Source organism: Cervus canadensis, chromosome 3 (assembly GCF_019320065.1).
Source record: "Cervus canadensis isolate Bull #8, Minnesota chromosome 3, ASM1932006v1, whole genome shotgun sequence".
NCBI lineage: Eukaryota > Metazoa > Chordata > Mammalia > Artiodactyla > Cervidae > Cervus > Cervus canadensis.
In genome coordinates this window covers 82,932,235-82,956,453 of record NC_057388.1, presented here as the reverse complement: position 1 = coordinate 82,956,453, position 24,219 = coordinate 82,932,235, and the positions used below count along the sequence as shown (strand labels likewise).

At 38.9% G+C, this 24,219-nt stretch overlaps 1 protein-coding gene across 2 annotated transcripts in view; it reads left to right on the top strand.

The window, feature by feature from the left end:
* Positions 1 to 262: 262 nt before the first annotated feature.
* SLC13A1 (solute carrier family 13 member 1) overlaps positions 263 to 24,219 on the top strand; it is a 107,622-nt gene continuing 83,665 nt past the window's right edge. Inside the window, exons 1-2 of one of the 2 annotated variants that reach the window (XM_043463603.1) lie at positions 263 to 387; positions 23,729 to 23,857. In XM_043463603.1, coding sequence (XP_043319538.1) covers positions 289 to 387; positions 23,729 to 23,857 — 228 coding nt within the window. In that variant the 5' untranslated portion in view covers positions 263 to 288. The remainder of the gene's footprint in view (positions 388 to 23,728; positions 23,858 to 24,219) is intronic. The other variant, XM_043463602.1, reaches the window with a different exon arrangement.

Here is a 24,219-nt window from a genome sequence, read left to right as displayed (position 1 = left end):
GACCTAGACAGTTTCTAGTCCAGTTACAATACACAAACTAAATAAGGACAGTTTTGCCTTTCTAAAACCCTAGCAGAAAATGCTTTGATTTCTCACACTCTAGGGCTTATCTCTCCATGTGAATTGTGACAGTAAAACAATAAAAATTGAGATTTAATTTTAACTCATGTTGGTGACTCTGGGGCAGTAAATGAAGATGATGAGCTAGAGAAATATTAATCCAGGTTGGTTATTTAATGCCTGCCCTTTATTTGAGGAGAACACTATTGAAGGCACCTGTGCAAGACAATGAAATTCTTCAGTTACATTTTAGTTTATCGCCGGTTTCTCCTCGTAGTTTTCACTCTGCTGATTTTATTACCACTGCCACTCATCCTCCGCTCAAAGGTAGGTGAACCCGGAGAGCAGGCTGGTGGGTTTTCTGAGGTATCTAATTGTCCTTTATTGTTGCTATGTAATTATCTGTCTCGGAGCTGAAAGAGTGGTGACACCTTGGGCTTGAAATCAGGATGGTTATACATTGTATTTTGTCCATTTTTCTCCCTCTTAATGATTAATGCTGTTGATTCTCAGTGTGACTAACTAGAATAATTAAATAGTATATTCAATCAGAATTGTTCTCTGCTTGGCAGCCAGATGAAGAGAAGAACAAAAGAATCATGACCCTTGAGATCCTGTTGGTCTAGTTATCACTCTCCAGGGAGCATCCCAGGTTAACACAGTCCCTTGCCCTGAGATTAGGCAGCAATGTGACACTGGGTGAAAGAGCTCAAAGGACAATTGGAATTCCTAGGGATGATCTGTGCTATGTGCTTAGCCTCTTTAGTCGTGTCCAACTCTGCAACCCTATGGACTGTAGCCCACCAGGCTCCTCCGTCCATGGGATTCTCCAGGAAAGGTGATCTAGCGCAGATTAATTTACTTGGCAGTTCCACATTTTGGTGTAAGCCATGGAACCCCCTGGAAGTGCTGCAGCCCTTGGGGTCACAAAGAGTTGGATACCACTTAGCAAATGAACAACACAGGAACATGAGAGAAGAAGACACTGAAAGCAAGAAGTAATTTTCCTTGTTTAATCAGAAAATCTTACACATTATTTTACGTGTTCTGATCATTTGAGATTTTATTTCCTTTGGTGTTCTTGTAGGGATTTTTCTGTTTCCTTTAAGTATGGTCAATCTATTAAGTGTAGAAATATAAACGCAATGCATTTTTATTACCTTATTAAAATGATTTGTATCTGCAAACATTTAGTGAGTGCCTTATTTGTGCCAGGTGTGACAAGGTTCTCTTGGTGGCAAGAAAACGTCACCAGAGCCAGGCTCCCTGCTTTAGGTCTCAGGTTTCCACTTAGAAGCGGTGTGACCTGGACAAATTAATTGACATTTCTGGGCTTCTATTTTCGCCTATGTAAATGTGGGATTGTATTGCACTTGTTTTAAGGATTAAGTGAATAAGCACTCATCAAGAACTTACTTGGAGCTGTGGCTGGCACACAGTAAGTGGGTTAGTGAGAATCTCCCCAAATCTGTTAACCCTACAATGGTGCAGTTCCCACCACCCCATGATGCCTTTTCTCTGAGTAGAAGAAAACCTCCTTGATGTTCTTCTCTAACAAGCATTAACCAAGGTTATATGAGTCTGGGTAAAAATAGAATCACAGTAATTGTAATACTCCAGCCTAGCTCAGCAGTCTGCCACTGGTCTGAAGGAAAATTGTTGTTCAGTCACTAAGTTGTGTCAGACTCTTTGCAACCACATGGATTGCAGTATTCCAGGCTTCTCTGTCCTTCACTATCTTCTAGAGTTTACTCAGATTCACATCCATTGAGTCAGTGATGCCATCCAACCATCTCATCCTATGTCCCCTCCTTCTCCTCCTGCCCTCACTCTTTCCCAGCATCAGGGTCTTTTCTAGTGAGTGGGCTCTTTGCCTCAGGTGGCCAAAGGATTGGAGCTTCAGCTTCAGCATCAATCCTTCCCAGTGAATATTCAGGGTTGATTTCCTTTAGGATTAACTGGTTTGATCTCCTTGCAGTCCAGGGGACTCTAGAGTCTTCTCCAGCACCACAGTTCAAAGGCATCAATTCTTCAGTGCTCAGCCTTCTTTATGGTCCAACTCCCACATGTGTACATGACTACTGGGAAAACCATAGCTTTGACTATACAGACCTTTGTTGGCAAACTGGTGTCTCTGCTTTTTAATAAGCTGATTAGGTTTATCAGCTTTCCTTCTAAGCCTTTTTCACTCACAGTGAAGGAAAGTGAGATGAGATAATGAAAAGTCCTTTTTAGCTCTGCCAAGTTTCTTTACCAGCAAAGCTGGTGGGGGCCTAGCCTTGGCTGCCTTCAAGGTGTCACCTGGTCGGGGGCGGGGTGTGGAAGAAAGAATGAGGGGTTACAGCCTCTCAGGCTGGGTCTCTCTCAGCACTGAGGTCTCACCGCACCCTGAGGTGGGAGGGAAGAACTCCCCTCCCCCACTTTTTATCAGACATTGTTCTGAACCCCCAGATTCTTAAAGAATTTCTAGTGAAAACAGCAGGCAGCCTCCACTGGCCTTGGTTTGGTGGGTTTTGTTTTCAAATTCCATGTGATTCATCCTCCCCTCTTCCCCCTGCCCCTCCTATCCCAGCTAGCTCTGAGGACTCCTCTGTGTCTCTGGCAGTCACTAGATGACAAATGTGAAGCACAGACACAAGTCTTTCATCTGAATGCCTCCTCCTCCACCCCCTTCAAAGACTCATTACTCCATTTCATGTTCATGATGGCCTTCTTTTTCCAACTCCCCTGGTCCTACATGTCCGCCAGACCTGGTTGACCCTTACCATGAGTATTTCCTGATTCATTACCTGGACCCCTGCTATATTTTAATATTTCTAGTTACTCTCAGCATAAAGTCCTTACTTATGACTGAGAAAGTAAGTTAAACCAGTCAAGACAAACTTTGTCCATGACTGCATATCATCTGTGCTGCTCCTTTGACATATACATGCTTGATACTTTGCTTATCTTAACATAATTTTCAGAGAAAATGAATATAAACTCTTTGCAAGGGAAAGACAAGTAAATAAATAAAAAGCAATGTTCTCTGTGCATGATTCATTAACCAGAAAAAGTATACTCTTGCTAAGCAATGTAGTCATTGATTTTTTTTTTTTTCCAAAGTGCTATGTCAAGAGTACATTAGGTTTATTGGGAAAACTGGCATCAAGTTGCATTTGATGAACTCTGTCCCTCTTTCCTTTCCTTCTAATCAACTCATTTGTTAAAACTCAGCTAACATTATTGGGAGGATTTTTCCAAGTACAATAACATAATTTCATTTTTTTGCTATTTCAAATGCATATTTAACCATTCAATCAACTGCTAATTAAACCCATTTTAACTGTTGCTTACAATGAAAGCAGAACTTTCTTTCAGAGAACTTAGGACTTTAGAAGGTATAAAATTTAAGTAGAGGCTAATTTGATGTGGATTGAAATCATTGTATTGTAACTTTCAGGCTACCAAACTGTGAAGCTTATACTTCTAAACGTATAATAACAGAACAACTAAAGAGTACAAGCAAACAAAAAGTCAATTTTGCTTTATAAAAACACAATAAATCTGCACGATGGTGGAACTAGTAAACAATAAGTTATTGACTGATTTTTTTTTTCATTTCCCTGCTGAATTTTGAGTTGTTTCTGTAGACCAGCCTTAACCCTTAGCTTAATTTAACCTTAATTCAAAAATGTAGCTTCAAAGATGAGAACCCGTAAGTGGCTTTACCATGTAATGTTCAAAAAGGAGGGGAAGGGCTTTGCTTTACAGAGCTTGCTTCTGTTCCAGGCATTCTACCTACTGGTTTATCCAAGTTATCTTATTTAACCTTCATTACAAACCAAGAAGACAATCATAAATGTCCTAGAATTCTCATTTTACATTTGCAGAAATTGATGTTCAAAGACATGTGACCCAGCAAAGGCCACAGGGATGGTGTTGAAATGGGATTTGAACTCAGGTTCTGTCAGAACTCATAATTCATGCTTTAACAGTGGTTTTGTTTTACCCTTTTCTATATTTTGTATTTTTGAAGATGTGCCTTCTATTTTAAATAGTCACAAAATTTGTGGCTTGATACTCATTTATCAACAACTCAGGCATAACTCCTCACCATAATGCTTTAGAGAAGAGGCGTATATTGGCCATTTCCTTAATTGACCCAAGGCAACTCAACTTCTTGAAGGTAGACAAGTGCAGTAATTCTAAACCCTGGGGATGGACCTAGGAGAACTGGAGTAAGGGTCTCATGTATGTCATCTGCTGAGTGTCCCAGAGTCCCAGCTCTACAAGCTGGTGCAATCAACTTGTCAGGATGTGATTCCCCTTCCCATGACACTGGATGTTTACCATGAGTCATGGCATTAAGTTGGCATCTTAAAATTTTTAGATGGAAGAGATTTTGCAACTGTGTGTTTCCATGTTTTCATGGAAATAATATTTTATAGCAAAAAAAATTATGCATCACCCCTATGATGGGGCTCAGTCAGACAGAAGTTTAAATTGTGTCCTTATGAATTAGGTATTATAATTGGTCAGATTTTGAAGATTAGAATTAGAGATAGAAACAAGTCAATAGCTTACCAATACGTGGCTATACAGATGTCCAGCCAACGTCTGTCTGACTCCAGAGCCATGATCTCAACCTCAGCTCAATACCTGTGTCCTATGTCTTCCAAGGGGAATAAGATACTCCTGATACATTGGTATAAATGTCACTTTACTGAAGGAAGTTTATCTTCTTCAAAAGCAATAGCTTTCCACTGAAACATCAGAAATAGTCTTTTTAATCACCACATAAGTGTAAAGGCAGTCCCAGTCCTTCCCCAATTAGTAGCCGTGTGCCATGCGCTCAGCTGCCCCGTTGTTCTGGCTCTTTGCAAGCCCCTGGACTGTAGCCCTCCAGGCTCCTCTATCCGTGGGATTTTGTAGGCAAAAATATTGGAATGGGTTGCCATTTTTTCCTCCAGGGAATCTTCCTGACCCAGGGATCAAACCCATTTCTTGTGTTTCCTGCATTGGTAGGCAGCTTCTTTACCACTGAGCCACCTGGGAAGCTCCCAAATAGTAGTTAGTGGTCAGTGAAAGAAGCCTGTAATGTAATTGATGTTTATGTAAATGAGTAAAATTAATCATTGTAACTGAATTTTTCTCCCTTTGGAGAGGAACTAACTTAAATATTTCCAGATAAAAGCTTGTTAAAATTGGCCTAGGCTACATGCCTTAGTTCCAGTGATATTCCCCGTGCAACATTATTCTTTTACAACTATTTTTAGCAGCTTGTTAATGTTATTCTTCTCAGAACTCTGTGCTATTTCTTTGCTTATTTTTCTAGTTCTTGGCTCTTCTTTGTATTTCTTGTGATGGAACAACATGATAAAAAGAGGGCCAGGTTTGTCTGACGAGTTGTAAGAGAAGAAAATTGAACAATAATATTTTCTGTTTGTAGAGTGCATCTCTTACTGGTAAGTCAGTCCATCTGGTTTATGTGTTCACTATGGACCCCGCTTTTTTTCAGGAAGACGGTCCCAGAGATGTTGAGCAGCATTCCCTAGTTGATTGGTTGTAAATCCAAGACCAGACTTCAGGTTTCTGTCAGATACTTCAGGATTTCTCGGGAAAACATTTTATGCCAAAAGAAAGTTGATGAGAGGAAGAGAGTCAGCTGAACAGAGCCTTAACACGCTGTACCAGCCCCGGTCAGCGACGGAAGAAACACGGCTGGGAGGGCCGCCTCTGTGTCTGTGGCTGTCGTGGGCTGCTTCTGTTTCCTCCACAGTCTATGCCTCTGATGCATCGTGAATCTCAAAGTTATAATAGAAATTATGATAAGTAAAAGAAATAATACTTAAGGAGAGACTTAGATGCTCCATCTAGAAAAACTAAACAGATGGGAAAAATACAGCACTTGTAAAGAACTGTAAACCTTAAAGCGATAAAGGCTCTGATGGAAGAGGGGAAGAGGTAGGTTGAGAAGCCTGACAAAGGAAAGGAAAATGAGTGGGAGAGGATTTAAAAAGACCACAAGTGAGAGAAGAGGGAGGAGAGGAACTCTAGAGAATACATAAGGAACTTCTAAAGGGGAAAATGAAACTGGATATTGTTTTCAATGTTGGTCTAAAATATTGTAGGGATTTAAAATAATGGGGTGTGTGCGTGCTAAGTCATTTCAATCGCCTCTGACTCTTTGCAACCCCATGGACTGTAGCCCACCAGGCTCCTCTGTCCATGGAATGCTACAGGCAAGAATACTAGAGTGGGTTGCCATGCCCTCCTCCAGGGGATCTTCCGGACCCAAGGAGGGAACTCACATCTCTTACGTCTCCTGCATTAGCAAGCGGGTTCTTTGCCACTGGTGCCACCTGGGAAGCCCAAAATAAAGGGGTAAATGCTATGAATGCTAAGAAAGTGAACATTTTAGATACAAAAGAGCATCAGAATGATGGACAAGAGAAAAAGAAAACATAGAATCATGCTGATAGTAATGTGGTAGGAGATGAACAAAACCAGGAAATCCAAATGCAATATATATTTATTTCATGAATATTTGATGAGAACTTTCAAGGCCCAAAGTATGGTGCTCAGTGAATGGTAGCATCTTACGCAGTTTAAATGAATGTTTCTGATTTCAGGTAGCTTGCAAGGTTGCTGAAAAGTTAATATATACCATGGCCAGCATTCATCACAAAATAAGGTTGTATATAAATCCATGCCAGTGATGGAAACAAATAATTTATGTTATCGGCATGTAGTTTAAGGGTGAATGTATCTAGGGAAACAACATTCACCATCCCCTCCATTCCCCTACCCTGCACAGTCCCACTTGCCTACAATGTGCCACTCCTTCTATGTTCTTTATCTCAGAGAATTGGCTACCACTTATCCAGGTCTGCAATCTGCATGTCATGTCAGATCCCTCAGCTCTTCCTAAGCCCACATCACTCAGTCAATGTTGCTTTACCTCCTGAATCCACCTGCCTCCCATCTGAATCTTCATTTCAGTTCCTGCTGGCACTGTTCTCCACTAGGCTGTCTTCATCTCTCTCTTTCACAGACCATTTTACACTGTTTCCCCCCAAAGTCTCTTGCCAGAGGACTATTTTTTACATGTCAGCCTCATCCTATTGCATTTACCACTGGTCTTAATTCTTCCATGGGCTTCCCAGGTGGCTCAGTGGGTAAAAACACAGGGAGATGTGGGTTTGATCCCCTGGGTTGGGATCCCTGGGTTGGGAAGATTCCCCTGGAGGGGCACATGGAAACCCACTCCAGTATTCCTGCCTGGAGAATCCCATGGAGAGAGGAGCCTGATGGGATACAGTCCGTAGGGCCACAAAGAGTCAGACACAATTGACGGACTGAACATGCACTGGTACTACTTCTTCTATGGCTCCCTTTGGCTGACAGAGGGAAATATCTAACAGAACTTGTAGATATGATGGATCTTGGGATTTTGCCATTTCTTTGTCCTAATAGCCCTCCCCAAAGCCCCCAGGATCTAACTCCTTCATTCACATTTCACTGTCTATGCACCTGGAGTACCCAGGACTGTTCTTGCCTTTCTGTCTTTCATGTGCGGTGTCCTCCTCCTGACATGCCCACTCCTCTCACCCTGTGCTTGCTAGGAAAGGCAGCTCAGGCTGTGATACAAGCAGAATCATTCCCCATGCTCTTCTTGCATGATTGTGGAGACATCAGCCTCCACCGTGGTGTGTATTCCATTTTGCCTTTATCTTCACTCCCCGCTCTGCCCCGCAGATACCTCAAGAGCACAGAACACGTGGTGTACTTGTTTTCTCTGGCCAAGCACAATGCATGACCTACAGTAGATGGTTGATAACTGTGCTGAACGAATGGGTTAAAGATCTCTCATGGCAGAAGGATGTGGATACCTGAGCTAGATCATGTAGGAAGCAGAGGATACAGGAGAAAGGAGATGATGAAAGGAAGGAACTTCAAATAGAGTGTAAGAGCCACTAAGGGTCAGAACAAGAATGTAGGTAGGTGTATCAGGGGAATGGGGATGTGTCTCTTCCATGAAGCTCTTCTCTTCATGATACATTTTGATACTCTGTTTGGTAATGATAATGTAAGTGAATGTCTACTATCAGCCTCCAACAACCATTAGAGTAGTCAATATTATCCCCATTTTACAGATGAGCAAACAGATACTCCAAGAGGTTAAGCAATTTGCCCAAAGTCACATAGTCCTTAAGGGGAATGAGGATTTACAGACAAGTTGTCTGACTCCCAAACCCATTGATGCTATTGCTTCCTTACTGGGATTTACATCCGATTTTTAAAAGCTTGTGTACTGCTGTTCTTGCATTTGTAATTACTAGAACACATATTGAGATGAGATCTCCCGCTGCCTGGATGGCAGAGCAACCATGACACAGGGTAAACAGATCATGTGAACAAGAAATAAACATTGGTTGTTTCAAGCTGCTGAGATTTAACCTAGGCTGTCCCAACTTATCTAGCATATTCTGAAAAACTCCCTAACTGGTTCTGTCACACTGCCCCCTGGTCCATACCCTCATCTGTAAATTGAATAAGCCTCTTACAAGAGTTTTGAACATTGTCTGTGAATTGGCTGCCCCAAGGTCACCTGGGGTACTTGTGGGTATGAAGTCCAGAATGTTGCACGGTTAAGACGCATCGTGAGGCTGAAGCAGTTAACCCATGGCCGGCATTTTTAATCACACCCTAGCCGTGTTGTCAGGTTGGAGAACAAGGTGAACTCTGGCTGTTTGCAGTTCCACTGTGTGCGTGGGATGTGAACACAGAACATCTCCATTGCTAATTGGTTTCGGAAGTTAAATGAAAAGGAAATAAAAATTCCCTTGTAATTGACATAGTGGAGCCACTAATTGCCTTCCCTTGCTACCCATTTTGGGCTGAAAATGAATAAGAAATGCTAATTATTTTTCCTTAACTTTGTAGTTGAGCTTCTTACTCTCCATCTTCCAATCTGAGGCCAGTTGGAGTCACTTTAAGGTTTTCAGTTAATATGGATTGAGTCTTGAGAAATTCCTGCCACAGTAGGGGTAGGTGTGTCAGGAACCATGCAAAGCCCTTTACGGGCTCTGTCATATAATAATAGTGTTTTTCTTGTAGCACACAGATTCATAATGCATGATTTTTCTCCCATCTTAATTGCTGTGCGTTCTTTTTGAAAATCAAATGCAGTGACTGAAGCTTGTGATCGGTCATACTTTTCTCAAGCTGTGCTGAGAGACCGTACCCACATATGTACTAATTCGTCAGCCAAATTACTCCCTAATATCAGTCCGTGTGTCATTAAAAAAAAAACTGTATTTTAAAGGCTAATTTATATTTCAATTCTTTCTGGAACTATAATTTAAAAGAGAACAGAGGTGATTTTTAAATATAATCCACCACATTTCCCAAGATAATTTGACACTCAGAACTTTAGTCAGAGGGGAGTCATTATCCACGTTGCCTTGTCATAGCAGCATTTGCCTTTTCTGCCTCTGTAGCAAGTTCCTGGCTGCACTTAACTTGGGGTGGATAAAACTAGATACGACGATGATATTGTGAAATGTGGAAGTGACCCAGGCAGGTAAAAGGTTTAGTTCTAATTCAAGCTTATTAGCAAAAGAGATGAAAACCTCAGGAGAACTATAGAGATGATTTACCCACCATGATGGGCATCAAAATATCCAGTGCCAGGCAAGTAGAAAATAGACAAGAGAACAAGGCAAAGAAAAGAGATTCCTAGACTAAGTAATTTATGCCTAGTAATATAGGGATCTTCTATCTAGGGATCAAGCTTTGTTGTTTAGTCACTCAATAGTGTCCAACTCTTTGTGACCCCTTGGACTGTAGCCTGTCAGGCTCCTCTGTCCATGGGATTTCCCAGGCAAGTATACTGGAGTGGGTTACCATTTCCTTCTCCAGAGCATCTTCCCAACCTAGGGATTGAACCCTCATCTCCTGCATTGACAGTTGGGTTCTTTACCACTGAGTCACTGAAAAAGCCCAGGGATCAGATAACTGAATAAGAACAGTGGTAGAAAAGACACAGAGGAAAAAAGCTTCAATCATTTAATAGATATTACTGGGCACTTACTATATGCCAACCACTGTTTTAAGTGCTTGGAACAGGGTAGTAAATGAAATAAGATGTGCTGTCATGAATATACTTGGGTTGAACTCTACTACATATTATTAGCAATGTGATTGTTGATCCTTAATTCAACATGGAATTAAAATACCTATTTTATAGAATTTGGGGAAAGACTACATAAAACAAATATTATACCTGGTATGTCACAGGCATTCATAAATGTTATTGTCCTCTCCTCTTAATCAAGTCAGAAGAACAGATTTGTCTCTTTACTCGGCAAATATTTTCACCTTTGAAATAAGGTTTCCTATCTATAAAGCCTACGGTCAGCAGTCTGGATGAAATTTGTACAATGAAGTCCCCTCCACCCTATTCTCCGCCATAAACACAACACTGATAAACATTTCTGTAAACCAAAATGGGTCTGAAAAGCAAGCAAGCAGAGAAAACGTGAGAACCTGTGGTCTAAAGCGCCCCCATGTCACTCTGGGGTCAGAATTAATTTCAGTGCCACAAACTAAGTGCTACAGAGTGATTTTCTTGGCAGTTATGAATGGCCAAACAAAAAAGCTAGGCTGACCGCTGTCTGTGGAAGCATTCAGAGGAAGCAGTTTCTGCCCAGCCCCCAGCCAGGACTGACCCAAGCTTCCTGATGCAGCGAGATGACTGGATTTGCATTGTTCTGGCAGGAAGGAACCTCAGGCTGACAAGATAGAGCACATACTGGACTGCAAGCTGGGGACTGGCTGCAGGCAACTCTAAAACTTTTAGATGGTGAATAATGAGTCCAGAAGGAAACAACCCAGAAACAAAGCAACTACTAGGCAGGGTAAATCTGAAAATAAAATTTCAAAATGCAGTAAGACAATCAAGAAGGTCTGACAATGAAATCAACGCAGAAATGGAAACACTCCAAATAGGATAAAGGTAATAGGGAAATCAGTAGATGAGAAATGGGCGAAAGGATCCACAATAAGTAACAAATTGTTTTAAAATGGAAATATACCAATTACACCAACAAATTGAATAATCTATAAATGGATAAGTTTCCAGAAACATACAACCCATGAAGACGGAGTCATAAACAGAAAATCTTGAACAGACCAATAAAGAGTGTGAGGTGCTTGAATCATAATCAAAAACTTCCTAATGAAGAAAAGCCCAGGCTCAGAGCTTCAATGGTAAATTCTACCAAATAATTTTTGAAAGAATTAATGCCAATCCTTTCCAAACTCTTCTAAAAAATTAAAGAGGAGTGAACACTTCCAAACTGATTTTATGAGGTCAACATCCTGATACCAGAGTCAGGCAAAGAGTTAATATAATGAAAGAAAATCACAGGTTCATATCCCTATAAACATGCATATAAAAATCCTCAACAAATACTAGCTGATCAAACTCATTAGCACATTAAAAGGATCATACAACATGACCAAGTGGGATTTATACCTGGGATACCAGGATGATTCAATACACACAAATCAGTTAATGTGATGTATCACATTAACAGAATGAAGGATTTATTTAAAAAATTACATAATCATCTCCAGCTGCATGCAACCAATTCTGGTAAATTCTCTTTATTTTTATTCTACTACAAATATTTTCTAATTTTCCTAGTTATGGCTTTTTAGATACACCCATCATTTAAAGTAGACATTTGCTTTCCAAATACATGGGGTTTTTTAAGTAAAAATAATTATCACATGATCATCCCAATAGATGAAAATTATTAATAAAATTCAACATCCTTTTATGATTAAAAAAAAAAACTCTCAACAAATCAAGTGTGCAAGGAATGAACCTCGGCATAATAAGGGATATATATAACAAGCCCACATGTAACACAATCCTCAGTGGTCAAAAACTGAAAGCTTTTCCATAAGATTAGAAGTAAGACAAGGATGCCCACTCTTACCACTTCTATTTATTACAGTACTAGAAGCCCTAACTAGAGCAATCAGGCAAGAAAGAAAATAAAAGCCATCAAATTGGAAAGACGTAAATGATCTTATGTGTAGAAAACCGTAAATACTCTACAAAAAACTGTTAGAACTAATAAACTAATTTAGTAAAATTGCAGGGTATAAACTCAATGTTAAAATCAGTTGTTTTCTACATATTAACAACTATCAGAAAAGAAAGTTAAGAAAACAATCCCATTTAAAATAGCATCAAAAATAATAAAATACTTAGTAGTAAACTTAACCAAGGAGTTTAAACTTCTACACTGAAAACTGTAAAACACTGATGAAAGAAATTAATGGAGATATGCATAAATAGAAAGACATCTCATTTCATGGATTAGAAGATTTAATATGTTAAAATATGTCCATCTACCCAATGCAATCTACAAATTCAGTGCCATCCACATCAAAATTGCAGACTTTTTTTTTTACAGAAATAGATAAAACACCCTTAAAATTCATATGTAACCACAAAACCTTGAATAGCCAAAGGTATCTGAGCAAAGAGAATAAAGCTTGTGGCACCCACACTTTTTGATTTCAAAATACATGACTACACTACAGTAAATAAACAGTATCATACTGGAATAAAGACAGATGCTTAGACCAATGAAACAGAATAGAGAGCTCAGAAATATATGGTCAATTGATCTTTGACAAGAGTACCAAGATTATACAATAGACAGGGGACTTGAATGCACATCCTCCAAAGATAATATACAAACGAACAACAGACAAATGAAAAGGTACTCAATATCATTGATCATGAGGGAAATGCAAATCAAAGCCACAACAAGTTATCACCTCACATCTGTTAGGATGGCTTTTACTTTTTTTAAAAAAAAGATAAGTGTTGGTGATGATGTGGAAAAATTGGTACCTTTGTATACTGCTAATGAAAATGAAAAATGATGCTATCACTATAGAAAACAGTATGGAGGCGTCTCAAAAAATTAAAAATAGTTACCACATGTATGATCCAACAATCTCACTTATAGATATATAGCCAAAAGAAATGAAATCAGGATATTGAAGAAGTATTGGTTCTTCCATGTTCATTGCAGCATTATTCACAATATCCATAACATGGGAATAACCTAAATGTCCATGGGCTGATGAATGGATAAAGAAAATGTGGTATGTATAGACAACAGAATATTATTCAGCCTTAAAGAGGCAATCCTGTCATCTGCAGCTACATGGATGAACTGGGAGGATATTATGCTGAGAAATAAACCAGTGATGGAAAAAATACTGCATGATTCCAATTTTATGAGGCATATGAAATAGACAAGCTCATAAAAATAGAGAGTAGAATGGTGGTTGCCAAAAGTTGAATGGATGGGGGAAAGGGGAGTTGTTCAAAGGGGAAAGTTTCAGTTATGCAAGATGAGTAAGTTTTAGAAATCTGCTGAAAAACACGGTATCCATAGTTAACACTGTACTATACACTTAGAATTTTTAAGAATGTAGGTCTCATATTATGTGTCTTTAACACACATGCAGAAACAAACAAAACCCAAAATGGGGCCTGAGGAAACTTTTGGACATGATGGATATGTTCCATTACCTTGATTGTGGTGATAGTTGCACAAGTATCTACATATGTCCAAAACTCAACAAATCGTATATAATATACATGTGCAGTATTTTGTGTGTCAATTAATCCTCATTTTTAAAAGAAATATAAAGCAAGAACAGGCGAATATAAAAAGATAGCTAGTTAGAAATCTTGGAAATGAAAAAGTCTCTGAAATTAAAAAGAATTCAAAATTTAAAAACTTAAGATGAAACTATAAACTTTAAACTGAATACACCTGAAGACAAACTCAGTGAACTAACAAAGAATACTAGGAATTCACCTAAAAATCACACATAAGTAAATACGTTTTACGTGAAATAATGGTTTGAAGGTAGATTCAGAATTCCCAACACACATGTGAAAGGTATTCCTGAAAAAGAGAGACTAGAAGAGAGATTATATTCAAAGTAATAATGGCTAAATTTTTCAGAATTAAAAAAGATATGAATTCTCAAACAGAATATGCATTTCTAAGTACAACATAATTTAATTAAATATTAGTCCATGTTTAGATACATCATAAATGAAACTTTGAAGGAGAAAACCATTGAAGGAGAAAATTTTAAAGTTACCAAACTATAAAGAGAAAAAATGTATACAAAAGGATGATAATTAGATTAATCTCTTATTTTTTTCAACAGTAATGAAGATATCTAGTACGGATTCAGTTCAATTCAGTTCAGTTGGTCAGTTGTGTCTGACTCTTTGAGACTCCATGGACTGCAGCACGCCAGGCCTCCCTGTCCATCACCAACTCCCGGAGTTTACTCAAACTCATGTCCATTGAGTCGGTGATTCCATCCAACCATCTCATCCTCTGTCGCCCTCTTCTCCTCCTGCCCCCAATCCCTCCCAGCATCAGGGTCTTTTCCAATGAGTCAGTTCTTTGCATCAGGTGGCCAAAGTATTAGAGTTTCAGCTTCAACATCAATCCTTCCAATACCACAGCTCAAAAAGCATCAATTCTTTGGTGCTCAGCTTCTTTATAGTCCAACTCTCACATCCATAGCCTTGACTAGATGGACCTTTGTTGGCAAAGTAATGTCTCTGCTTTTTAATATGCTGTCTAGGTTGGTCATAACTTCCCCTCCAAGGAGAAAGCATCTTTTAATTTAATGGCTGCAGTCACCATCTGCAGTGATTTTGGAGCCCCCCAAAAATAGTCTGCCACTGTTTTCCCATCTATTTGCCATGAAGTGATGGGACCGGAGGCCATGATATTAGTTTTCTGAATGTTGAGCTTTAATCCAACTTTTTCACTTTCCTCTTTCACTTTCATCAAGAGGCTCTTTAGTTCTTCTTCACTTTCTGTCATATGGGTGGTGTCATCTGCATATCTGAGATTATTGGTATTTCTCCCGGCAATCTTGATTCCAGCTTGTGCTTCCTCCAGCCCAGCATTTCTCATGCTGTATTCTGCATATAAGTTAAATAAGTAGGATGACAATATACAGCCTTGACACACTCCTTTTCCTATTTGGAACCAGTATGTTGTTCCATGTCCAGTTCTAACTGGACATACAGATTTCTTAAGAGGCAGGTCAGGTGGTCTGGTATTCCCATCTCTTTCAGAATTTTCCACAGTTTGTTGTGATCCTCACAGTCAAAGGCTTTGGCATAGCCAATAAAGCAGAAATAGATGTTTTTCTGGAACTCTCCTGTTTTTTTTTGATGATCCAGCTGATGTTGGCAATTTGATCTCTGGTTCCTCTGCCTTTTCTAAAACCAGCTTGAATATCTGGAAGTTCACAGTTCATATATTGTTGAAGCTGGCTTGGAGAATACAAGACCCTTATGGAGAAAACTACAAAATATTATAAAAAGAGTTTAATGAATACCTAAATGAAGGAAGGGTTCATAGATGAGAATATTTGAAAGCCATTTCTTATTTTATAAATTTCATGTGATTTGAATAAAAATCTAACATTCAAAAAGTAAAAGCCTAAAACTATCAAGACAACTTTGAAAAAATATAAAATAAAAGACTTGAATTACTGATTGAAAAGCTGCAGTAGTTAAAAGAGTTTAATAATTCTGAAGTTCACCAGTTTTTTTTTTTTCCCCCAGTGGGTTTTGTCATACATTGACATGAATCAGCAAGTTCACCAGTTTTTGAAAGGTGGTGGGAATGTAAGTGACCGAGATAGAGAGTCCATAAATGCATGTGTTGCATTTGTAGAAATTTGCCACAGGAAATATGTAGTAGCAAGAGTTAGTGGGCAAAGATGGACCATCTAATTAAAAAGAAACCAGGACATTTTGATTACCCATTTAGAAAAAAGGCATCAGCCTCCTATATAAATTAATTTAGGCCCTACATTTGAAAAAAAAATTTTTTTTTATTTTAGAAAAAAAATATGGGAATACAATATGTATAGAAAGAATTTCTCATACAAGATAGTAAAAACACAAAACATAACAGAAAGGATTTTAAAATAACTGAATCAAAATTAAAACCTTATTACCCAGAAACACAATAAATCAAATTTCATAGATAAGTCAGAGGCTAAGAATAATATTTATAAACATACATGTATAAAGAAATATTAAGAATCTAAAAATAACCTCACAACAGAAACACGGGAAAAGACTATAAACAAGGTAATTTTCAGGAGAGGAACAATTATGTTCAACAACCATGAAAAAATGCTTCAATGGTATTCAAGCAAATGCAAATTAAATTAAGAAGAACTTTCCATTCCATCAGATTGTAAAATAAATAAATTACTCCAATATACCAGTGGCTGGTGAAACAGAACTTTCTCACATTGTTGGTGCTAATACTGTATAAACTGACGCAACCATCTTGCATAGCATTTGGGCAATACCGGTAAGGCTCCAACACGTCCTTTCCACTCAGAAATTTTGATAATTACTTTCATATAATAGCTTAGAAAATCTCTTTCTTATATTCACATGGAACTAGGTATGAAGATGTCCATAGCATTATAATAATGAAAAATTGAGGGAAAGAGCCCTCAACAGCCATCAATAGAAAAAATGGACAAATGAACTGTAAGATATTTATAAAAAGAAATGCTATATCCATTTAAAAAAATTAACAGTAAGTCTATATGTATCAACATGAACACATTTGAAATCAATAAAACATTGAGTGAAAAAGCAAGTTGAAAAATCAGAGTGAAATAAGTCAGAAGGAGAAAAATAAATATCAAATATTAACACATATATGTGAAATATGAAAAACTGGTATAGATAATCTGACCTACAAAGAAAAATAGATGCAGTTGTAGAGAACAAATGTATGGCTACCAAGGGGAGAAGGGGAGGTTGGATGAATTGAGAGATTGGGATTGACATGTAACACTACTGATGCCATGTATAAAATAGAAAACTAATTATAGCCTACTGTATAGCACAGGGAAGTTTATTCAATGCTCTGTGGTGACCTAATGGAAAGGAAACTTTAAAAAGAGCGATATATGTATATGTATAGCTGATTCACTTTGCTATACAGTAGAAACTCACACAATATTCCAATAAAATGTTTTTAAGTATGTATGTATGCTAGATCACTTCAGTCATGTCTGACTCTGCAACCCAACACATGGTATTTTCCAGGCAATAATACTGGAGTGGGTTGCCATGTCCTCCTCCACGGGATCATCCCAACCCAGGGGTTGAACCCGCATCTCATGTCATACGCAGCGAAAATCTTATTTAATCTCAAAATCATATGTTGTTTATTAATGTAGTAATGTCTACATGTAATAAAATCATGAAAGCATGGATAGAAAGGATATAAACCATATTCTAGATAGTGGTTGACTTTCAGGATTTCAGAGGAGAAAGAAGTGGAGTGATATATGTAAATCTTAAATGTTTTATTTACTTTATAAAATTCAAGCAAATGTGGAAAAATATCTGCATCTAAAGATATGTGTACAAATGTGTTTACTATATAATTTTCCATATGTTCTTAATATTTCATAATTTTTAAAATGCTTTTTAAAATATACTGCTAGAAGATTTCTTATGCTTCATTTTTTTAAAAAAATATCAGAGAACAGGGATTTCTTTTTAAACTTGTATTAGAGCACAGTTGATTAACAATGTTGTGTTAGCTTCTGCTGCACAGAAAAGTGAATCTATAAATACATATAAATTCACACTTTTTTAGATTTTTTTCCAAAATAGTTCTCTACAGAGTATTGAGTAGCATTCCCTGTGCTATACAATAGGTCCTTATTAGTTATCTTAGTTATTATTTATATACAGTAAAGTGTGTCTGTCAGTAGGGAATAGGAATATCTTATCCATATTGGTTGGTAATCATCTGCACATTTCACTTTATCTCTCTGGTGGTTTGAGAGAAACTTCTTTTAATAGGAAAGGTAGAAAGTGAAAGTGAACGTGTTAGTTGTTCAGTCGTGTCTGACTCTTTGCAACCCTATGGACTGTAAATGCCAGGGTCCACTGTCCATGGGATTCTCCAGGCAAAAATACTGGAGTGGGTTGCCATTTCCTTCTCCAGGGAATCTTCCCAACACAGGGATCAAACCTGGGTCTCCTGCATTGCGGGCATTTTTTTTTTACCATCTGAGCCCCCAGGGAAGCCTAGGAAAGGTAGAGAAGACTCCAAATCAGCCAGAAAAGTACAACATACACACACACAGCAAACTACTGTCAAGTGACATTACTCCTGATACTATCTAATGAAATTGACATCTGTATTCTGCACAGTTGCCTCTGATTTGTGGATGTGTTTTTTTGCCATACTTCTTGATATAACTTTTGGAAACAGTAGGGGGTATATAGAAAATTGGGTGATTTTATTTTTGAGGATGTTCTCTGAACTTCTCCCCTCTTTGTTTCATATAGTATTTTGAGAAGTTATGATTTTAAAGTATTTTTGTAAGTTCAGTCTTACTCATAATATTCAATCTTTTTTCCTTCCTAAATTTTCCTTCACAATAAACAAAATGAAAGTAGACATTATTTGTGTTGCTGTTACTACATTCAAAGAATTTATAATACTAAATTGCTTTGCTATCTCTAGAACAGAATTTGATTCAAGTTTTTCCTTGTTATGGTTGCAGGGTTAATTTTAATAAAGACATCAGATGTACTCGCAATTTTCACTAGACTTGAGAGGAACTGAGAAGGGAAAATGATTCATCCACAGTCTAACTTCCTTGACATTGTTGTTTAGATTGACATTGTTTCCTTGGATTGTTGTTTGCTTGTAGTAGGAGGAGTGATTGTAGTGTATAATGATGGTAATGGTGGAGTCCTTCTGTTTTAGGAGTTGGGGGCTTGACAAGGTGGACAAAGAGATAGAAGAGGGAAAAAATTAAAGAGACAAAGATGGTAGAGCTATAGATAACAAATCACTCAGAATTTCCAGTGATAAAATGAAGTAATTTTCCCCTCTACCTCAGAGATGGTTCTACAAATCAAACTTTCAGGATGACTTTTGAGCTGCTGGAAACTGAAACAACTTCTCCATTTTCTCCTTCCTCAGAAGAACTTGTTCAGCAAAAATTATTCACTCTCATTTTAGTTTTTTTGAGTATAGATAAATAAATGAAATGTTTTCTCTATCTTTTGTTCCTTTCTTCTTTTTAACAAAAATACCCACAGATCTTTGATTTTAAAAAAACTATCTATATTTCATATAAGATTTTTAAAATAGAATACTTGACATTGTGCCTGGATTAACCAACCTTGTGTTGTTGAATACCTGATGAGAAAGGACACTTTCTGGTCCAGGACTAACCAAGAAAGATCACATAATGGAAAACAGGAATTGAAAGAAAGAAGTATTCCCAGGGTGGATCCATCAATGGAATCACTGAGTAATTTGTCAGCCAAAGAGGGACACTTTTAAGAATGAAAGTGGTAGCTAATCAAAAGGGACAACTGCACAACAGGTGAAACCCAAATCTATCCCAAGGAAACTGGGGCCAATGGCCATCCTACCTATTCAGAGGCACACAAATCTGTTTGTCTCCTTTTCTAGACTTTGAGCTTCCTTAAGAAAAAGAGGCATTTCCTACAAATTATGGGAAGGTATCAGGGACAACAGGTATGTGACTTAGCCAGATGCAATTGTAATCTCCTGGGATTCATATGCAAAAATATGAAATGTACAGAAGTGTTTGTGGGAAGCTCCATAGACAAGATGTAAATTTGAACCTCACCCTGAAGAACGGACAAGTTTTCAAAATAGATTGTGAGTCTAGGGATAGAGCTTGGGCAAAAAGACACTAACTGGAAGCACATTTCTGGTTTGCAAGTCAGACCCAGCAATAAAGAGAACAGGAGAGGTTTCCCTGGTGGCTCAGTGGTAAACAATCCACCTGGCAATGCAGGAGACATGGGTTTGATCGTTGATCTGGGAAAATCCCACATGCCGCAGAGCATCTAAGCCCGTGGGCCACAACTATGGAGCCTGAGCTCTAGAGCCCGGGAGCTGAAACTACTGAAGCCCATGTACCCTAGAGCCCATGCACGCCCCAACAAAAGAAGCCACTGAACTGAGAAGCCCATGCACCACAACTCACAGGTTCGACCCCGCTCTCCACAACCAGAGAAAAGCCTGCACGGCAGTGAAGACCCAGCATAGCCATAAAATAAATAAATAAAATTACATTTAAAAAAATGACAAAAGGGAAGGTCTGAAAGAGGTAGGTACCCCAGGGCTTCTCAAAGTTTAACTTATGTCAGAATCACCTGGGGAACACGGGGAACCTGATTCAGTATGTCTGAGGAAGAATCTGAGATGCTGCATTTCTCACAGGCTCCCAGATCATGATGATGCTGCTGGGCCATGGACCACACAGCTGTAGACAGGGAAACCCAAATGAGCAATCCAAGGGTTGATTCTGGAAGGGTAAAGTAAGATTTGCAAGGAAGAGCAGGTAGGCAGCATTTTTATTACCAAGAGGTTTTACTCAAATGCCATCTAAGGCCAAACAGGTAAGAGAATTCATGAGATGGTGCAGAGGTACCAGGAAAAACTGAAAAGCACAAGTCAGTCTCTAAAGGGGAATTATTGGAGTCCTCAAGTCTGGAGAATTGTTGGCCTGGAAGAATATGATCCCAATGTTACCAAGTTCCTCAGTTTTTCAAGAGATACCAGAAATTTCGGTTTTGTTTCTAATATGAAATCTACTGGTTTGCGAATCTCGACTCAAATGCACACACCCCCCCACTCCCCCCCCACACCATTGTAAGTCAAACAAACTGTATTTTCTTCTTAGATATGGCCATCAGTTTGCAACTGTTTAGTCTACATAATCAAACTAGGTTTAAACCGTCTGTTCCAGAATATGGTCCCAGGCAGGTAGAAGTTATCACTTGAGTGCTGGAGGCTTACTGGGATGACTACCTATTAAGGATTAGAGTTTAGAAAACCAGTGTATCAGGAGCAGGGATCAGAATTCATATATGAAGAAGGAATGTAGATAAGACTCTTTAGAAATATTTTAGGAAGTACTGGATTGAGTCATCTCATAGTTAAAGTGAAGGTGGCCTTCAATGCAAGCTTTGGATTCTTTTCAATAAACAATTCAAAAATTACTGATGTGACCATTTTAAATTATGTATGGGCCAGTCAAAATATGAAAGTTGTCTTGGCAAGCTAATAATTTAACACTTGAAATTTTGCCCCCAAAGTTGCCACATCTGAGCAGACTATCAGTGTCTAGCTGAAGTAGACCCGTGTGGAAATGAGATTACAACACTATGGCAGGGATTTTGTGTGGTAAACAAACTTTGCTGGCATCATATTCTTTTTATTTTTCTGATGTTTCAGCAGTTCCTTGTAGACGGGTGCTCCAGACAGTTGTCAGGGTAGCTAGTCCCAATCCAGCCTCATGCAAGGGAATGACAAAAATGAAGTAAATTTTTGGAAAATCACCTGGTTTTGGAACAACTTTGCCTATAATGGAGGAATTGGAATGGAGGCTGAAGGGCAGAATTGAGAGGTAAAATGACAGTGGGATAGATAAGATCAAGAGACTGGCTGAAAGTGAAAATGTTAGTTGTTCAGTTGTGTCCAACTCTTTTGCGACTCCATGGACTGGAGCCCGCCAGGCTCCTCTGTCCATGGAATTCTCCAGGCAAGAATGCTGGAGTGGGTAGCCATTTCCTTCTCCAGGGGATCTTCATGACTCAGGGATCAAACCTGGCTCTCCTGAATTGCAGGCGGATTCTATACCATCTGAACCACCAGAAAGCCCAAGAGACTGTGGCTTGGCTGTGATTAAAAGGCAAGATAGCAAAAGGTCCATTTTATCTTTGAAATCTAGGTCCTTGTAAGTATGATAGAAAACATAGAGTCACAATGAAGTTTGAGGATTATCCATGTGTTTTAATGGGCTTCCCAGGTGGCACAGTGGTATAGAAACTGTCTGCCAATGCAGGAGATGCAAGAGATGCAGGTGCAATCCATGGGCTGGGAAGGTCCTCTGGAGTAGGAAATGGTAAGCCATCCCAATGTTCTTGCCTGGGAATTTCCATAGAAGAGGAGCCTGGCGGGTTATAGTCCATAAGGTCACAGAGTCAGAGACACGGCTGAGAGACTGAGCACACACACATATATTCTAACTAAGAGAAAAAGCAGACCTGGTCTTTCGCCAACACTGGCATTTTAAATTAAGCACATATTCACAGATCCTCTCCAGAACAAGTAAGAAAAATTTAGTCAAGGCTCAGCTTTGTTCCACTGTTTTATTGTTTGTCAAGATTATAGAGGCAGACTTTGTATAAAATTGTCAACATCAAAACACCTTTATTCTTTCTCCTTGAAAAAGACAGCACAATAAAGATATGACACAATCGTGTCTTATTAAGAATTTCTTAGAAACTCACTGAAAGTGCAGGAATGCTCGGTGAGTTAAGGACCAGGACTAGAGGACTTACCATGAGGTAGGTGAATCAGAGGGCAACAAAACTAGAAATGCTACTGCTTGGGGAAAACCTTAAATAAAAGACCTCGTTAAACTCAGACAGCAGTTTGAGTTTCTTAAATTCGTAAATTTTTCAAATGCAGCTCAGAATTTGCAGAGATTAAGCAGTGTGAGAGCAAAACCAAGCCGTGTAAAATATGCTGCCCTTTATTGATCATTTATTACATAGTGATATCATACCAAAATTATTTATACAAGCCAAAGTAAAAGTATTAGTCACTCAGTCATGTCTAACTCTTTGTGACCCATGGACTGTAGCATGCCAGTCTCCTCTATCCATGGAATTCTCCAGTCAAGATTACTGGAGTGGGTAGCCATGCCCTTCTCCAGGGGATCTTCCTGACCCAGGGATTGAACCCGGGTCTCTTGCATTGCAGGCAGCTTCTTTATCATCTGAGCCACAGAGAAGTCCAATATGAAGATAAATTTCAACCATTTCTTAACAATGCCCTAAGCCAGAAACCCACAGTTTTATACCCGGCAAAGCAAAAAATTACATTAAGAGTCTCTATCCTGTTTAGTCCCCTGTGTCTCCATAGAAGCTCAACTGTCTTCCTAACAAAGCCAAACAGAAGGCTTTTCACTTCCAGGTCTGCATCACTTAGAAGCAAATTCAGTTTTGTCCATGCACATAACTAGGCAGTATCTTTCTTTCTCTGCAAAAAAGTACACCAGAATTTTTCTTCTGGGTTGACTTCCCTTTTCAGTAGAGAGAGGAAGCTTGGTGTGCATAGGTCCCACCCAACTAGAAACCAAGAATTGCAGTTAAAAGGAAGGGTGTGAATTTTACAGGCCACAGGAAGGTAAGGGCAAACACCCATAAACATTGACATGAGCACAGAAAATTGACCACATGCTGTTACTTAGTTTGAAGGAAATGTGAAGAAATTATAACAAATGAGGATGTTTTTATGTCATTGTCTTTTTATGTGTACTAAATTTTGACTCTTAGAGACCCTCAGAAATAACCATTTGCTGCCCGATTCTAAGGTGCAGAGACCTGCATAGTTTCTTCTTAGTTTCTCTATTCAGCAAATGTGACTGCGATTTGAACAAATATTTCTCAGCCTTGTTATTTCACCTGACATCTTGCCTTTGTTCTATCCAGGAAGCAGAATGTGCCTACATCCTCTTTGTCGTCGCCATATTCTGGCTGACAGAAGCTTTGCCTTTGTCAGTAACAGCATTGCTGCCTGGCTTAATGTTCCCGATGTTTGGGATCATGCCTTCCAAAGAAGTAAGTTTTCCTGTGAATGTTTGACTTAATTAGATTCCCTATTTTGTGCTGATACTTCCAGTTAGAAGTACAGTTTAGTTCAGTCGCTCAGTCGTGTCCGACTCTTTGCGACCCCATGAACCGCAGCATGCCAGGCCTCCCTGTCCACCACCAACTCCCGGAGTCCACCCAAACCATGTCCATTGAGTTGGTGATGCCATCCAACCATCTCATCCTCTGTTGCCCCCTTCTCCTCCTGCCTCCAGTCCCTCCCAGCATCAGGGTCTTTTCAAATGAGTCAGCTCTTCGCATCAGGTGGCCAAAGTATTGGAGTTTCAGTTTCAACATCAGACCTTCCAATGAACACTCAGGACTGATCTCCT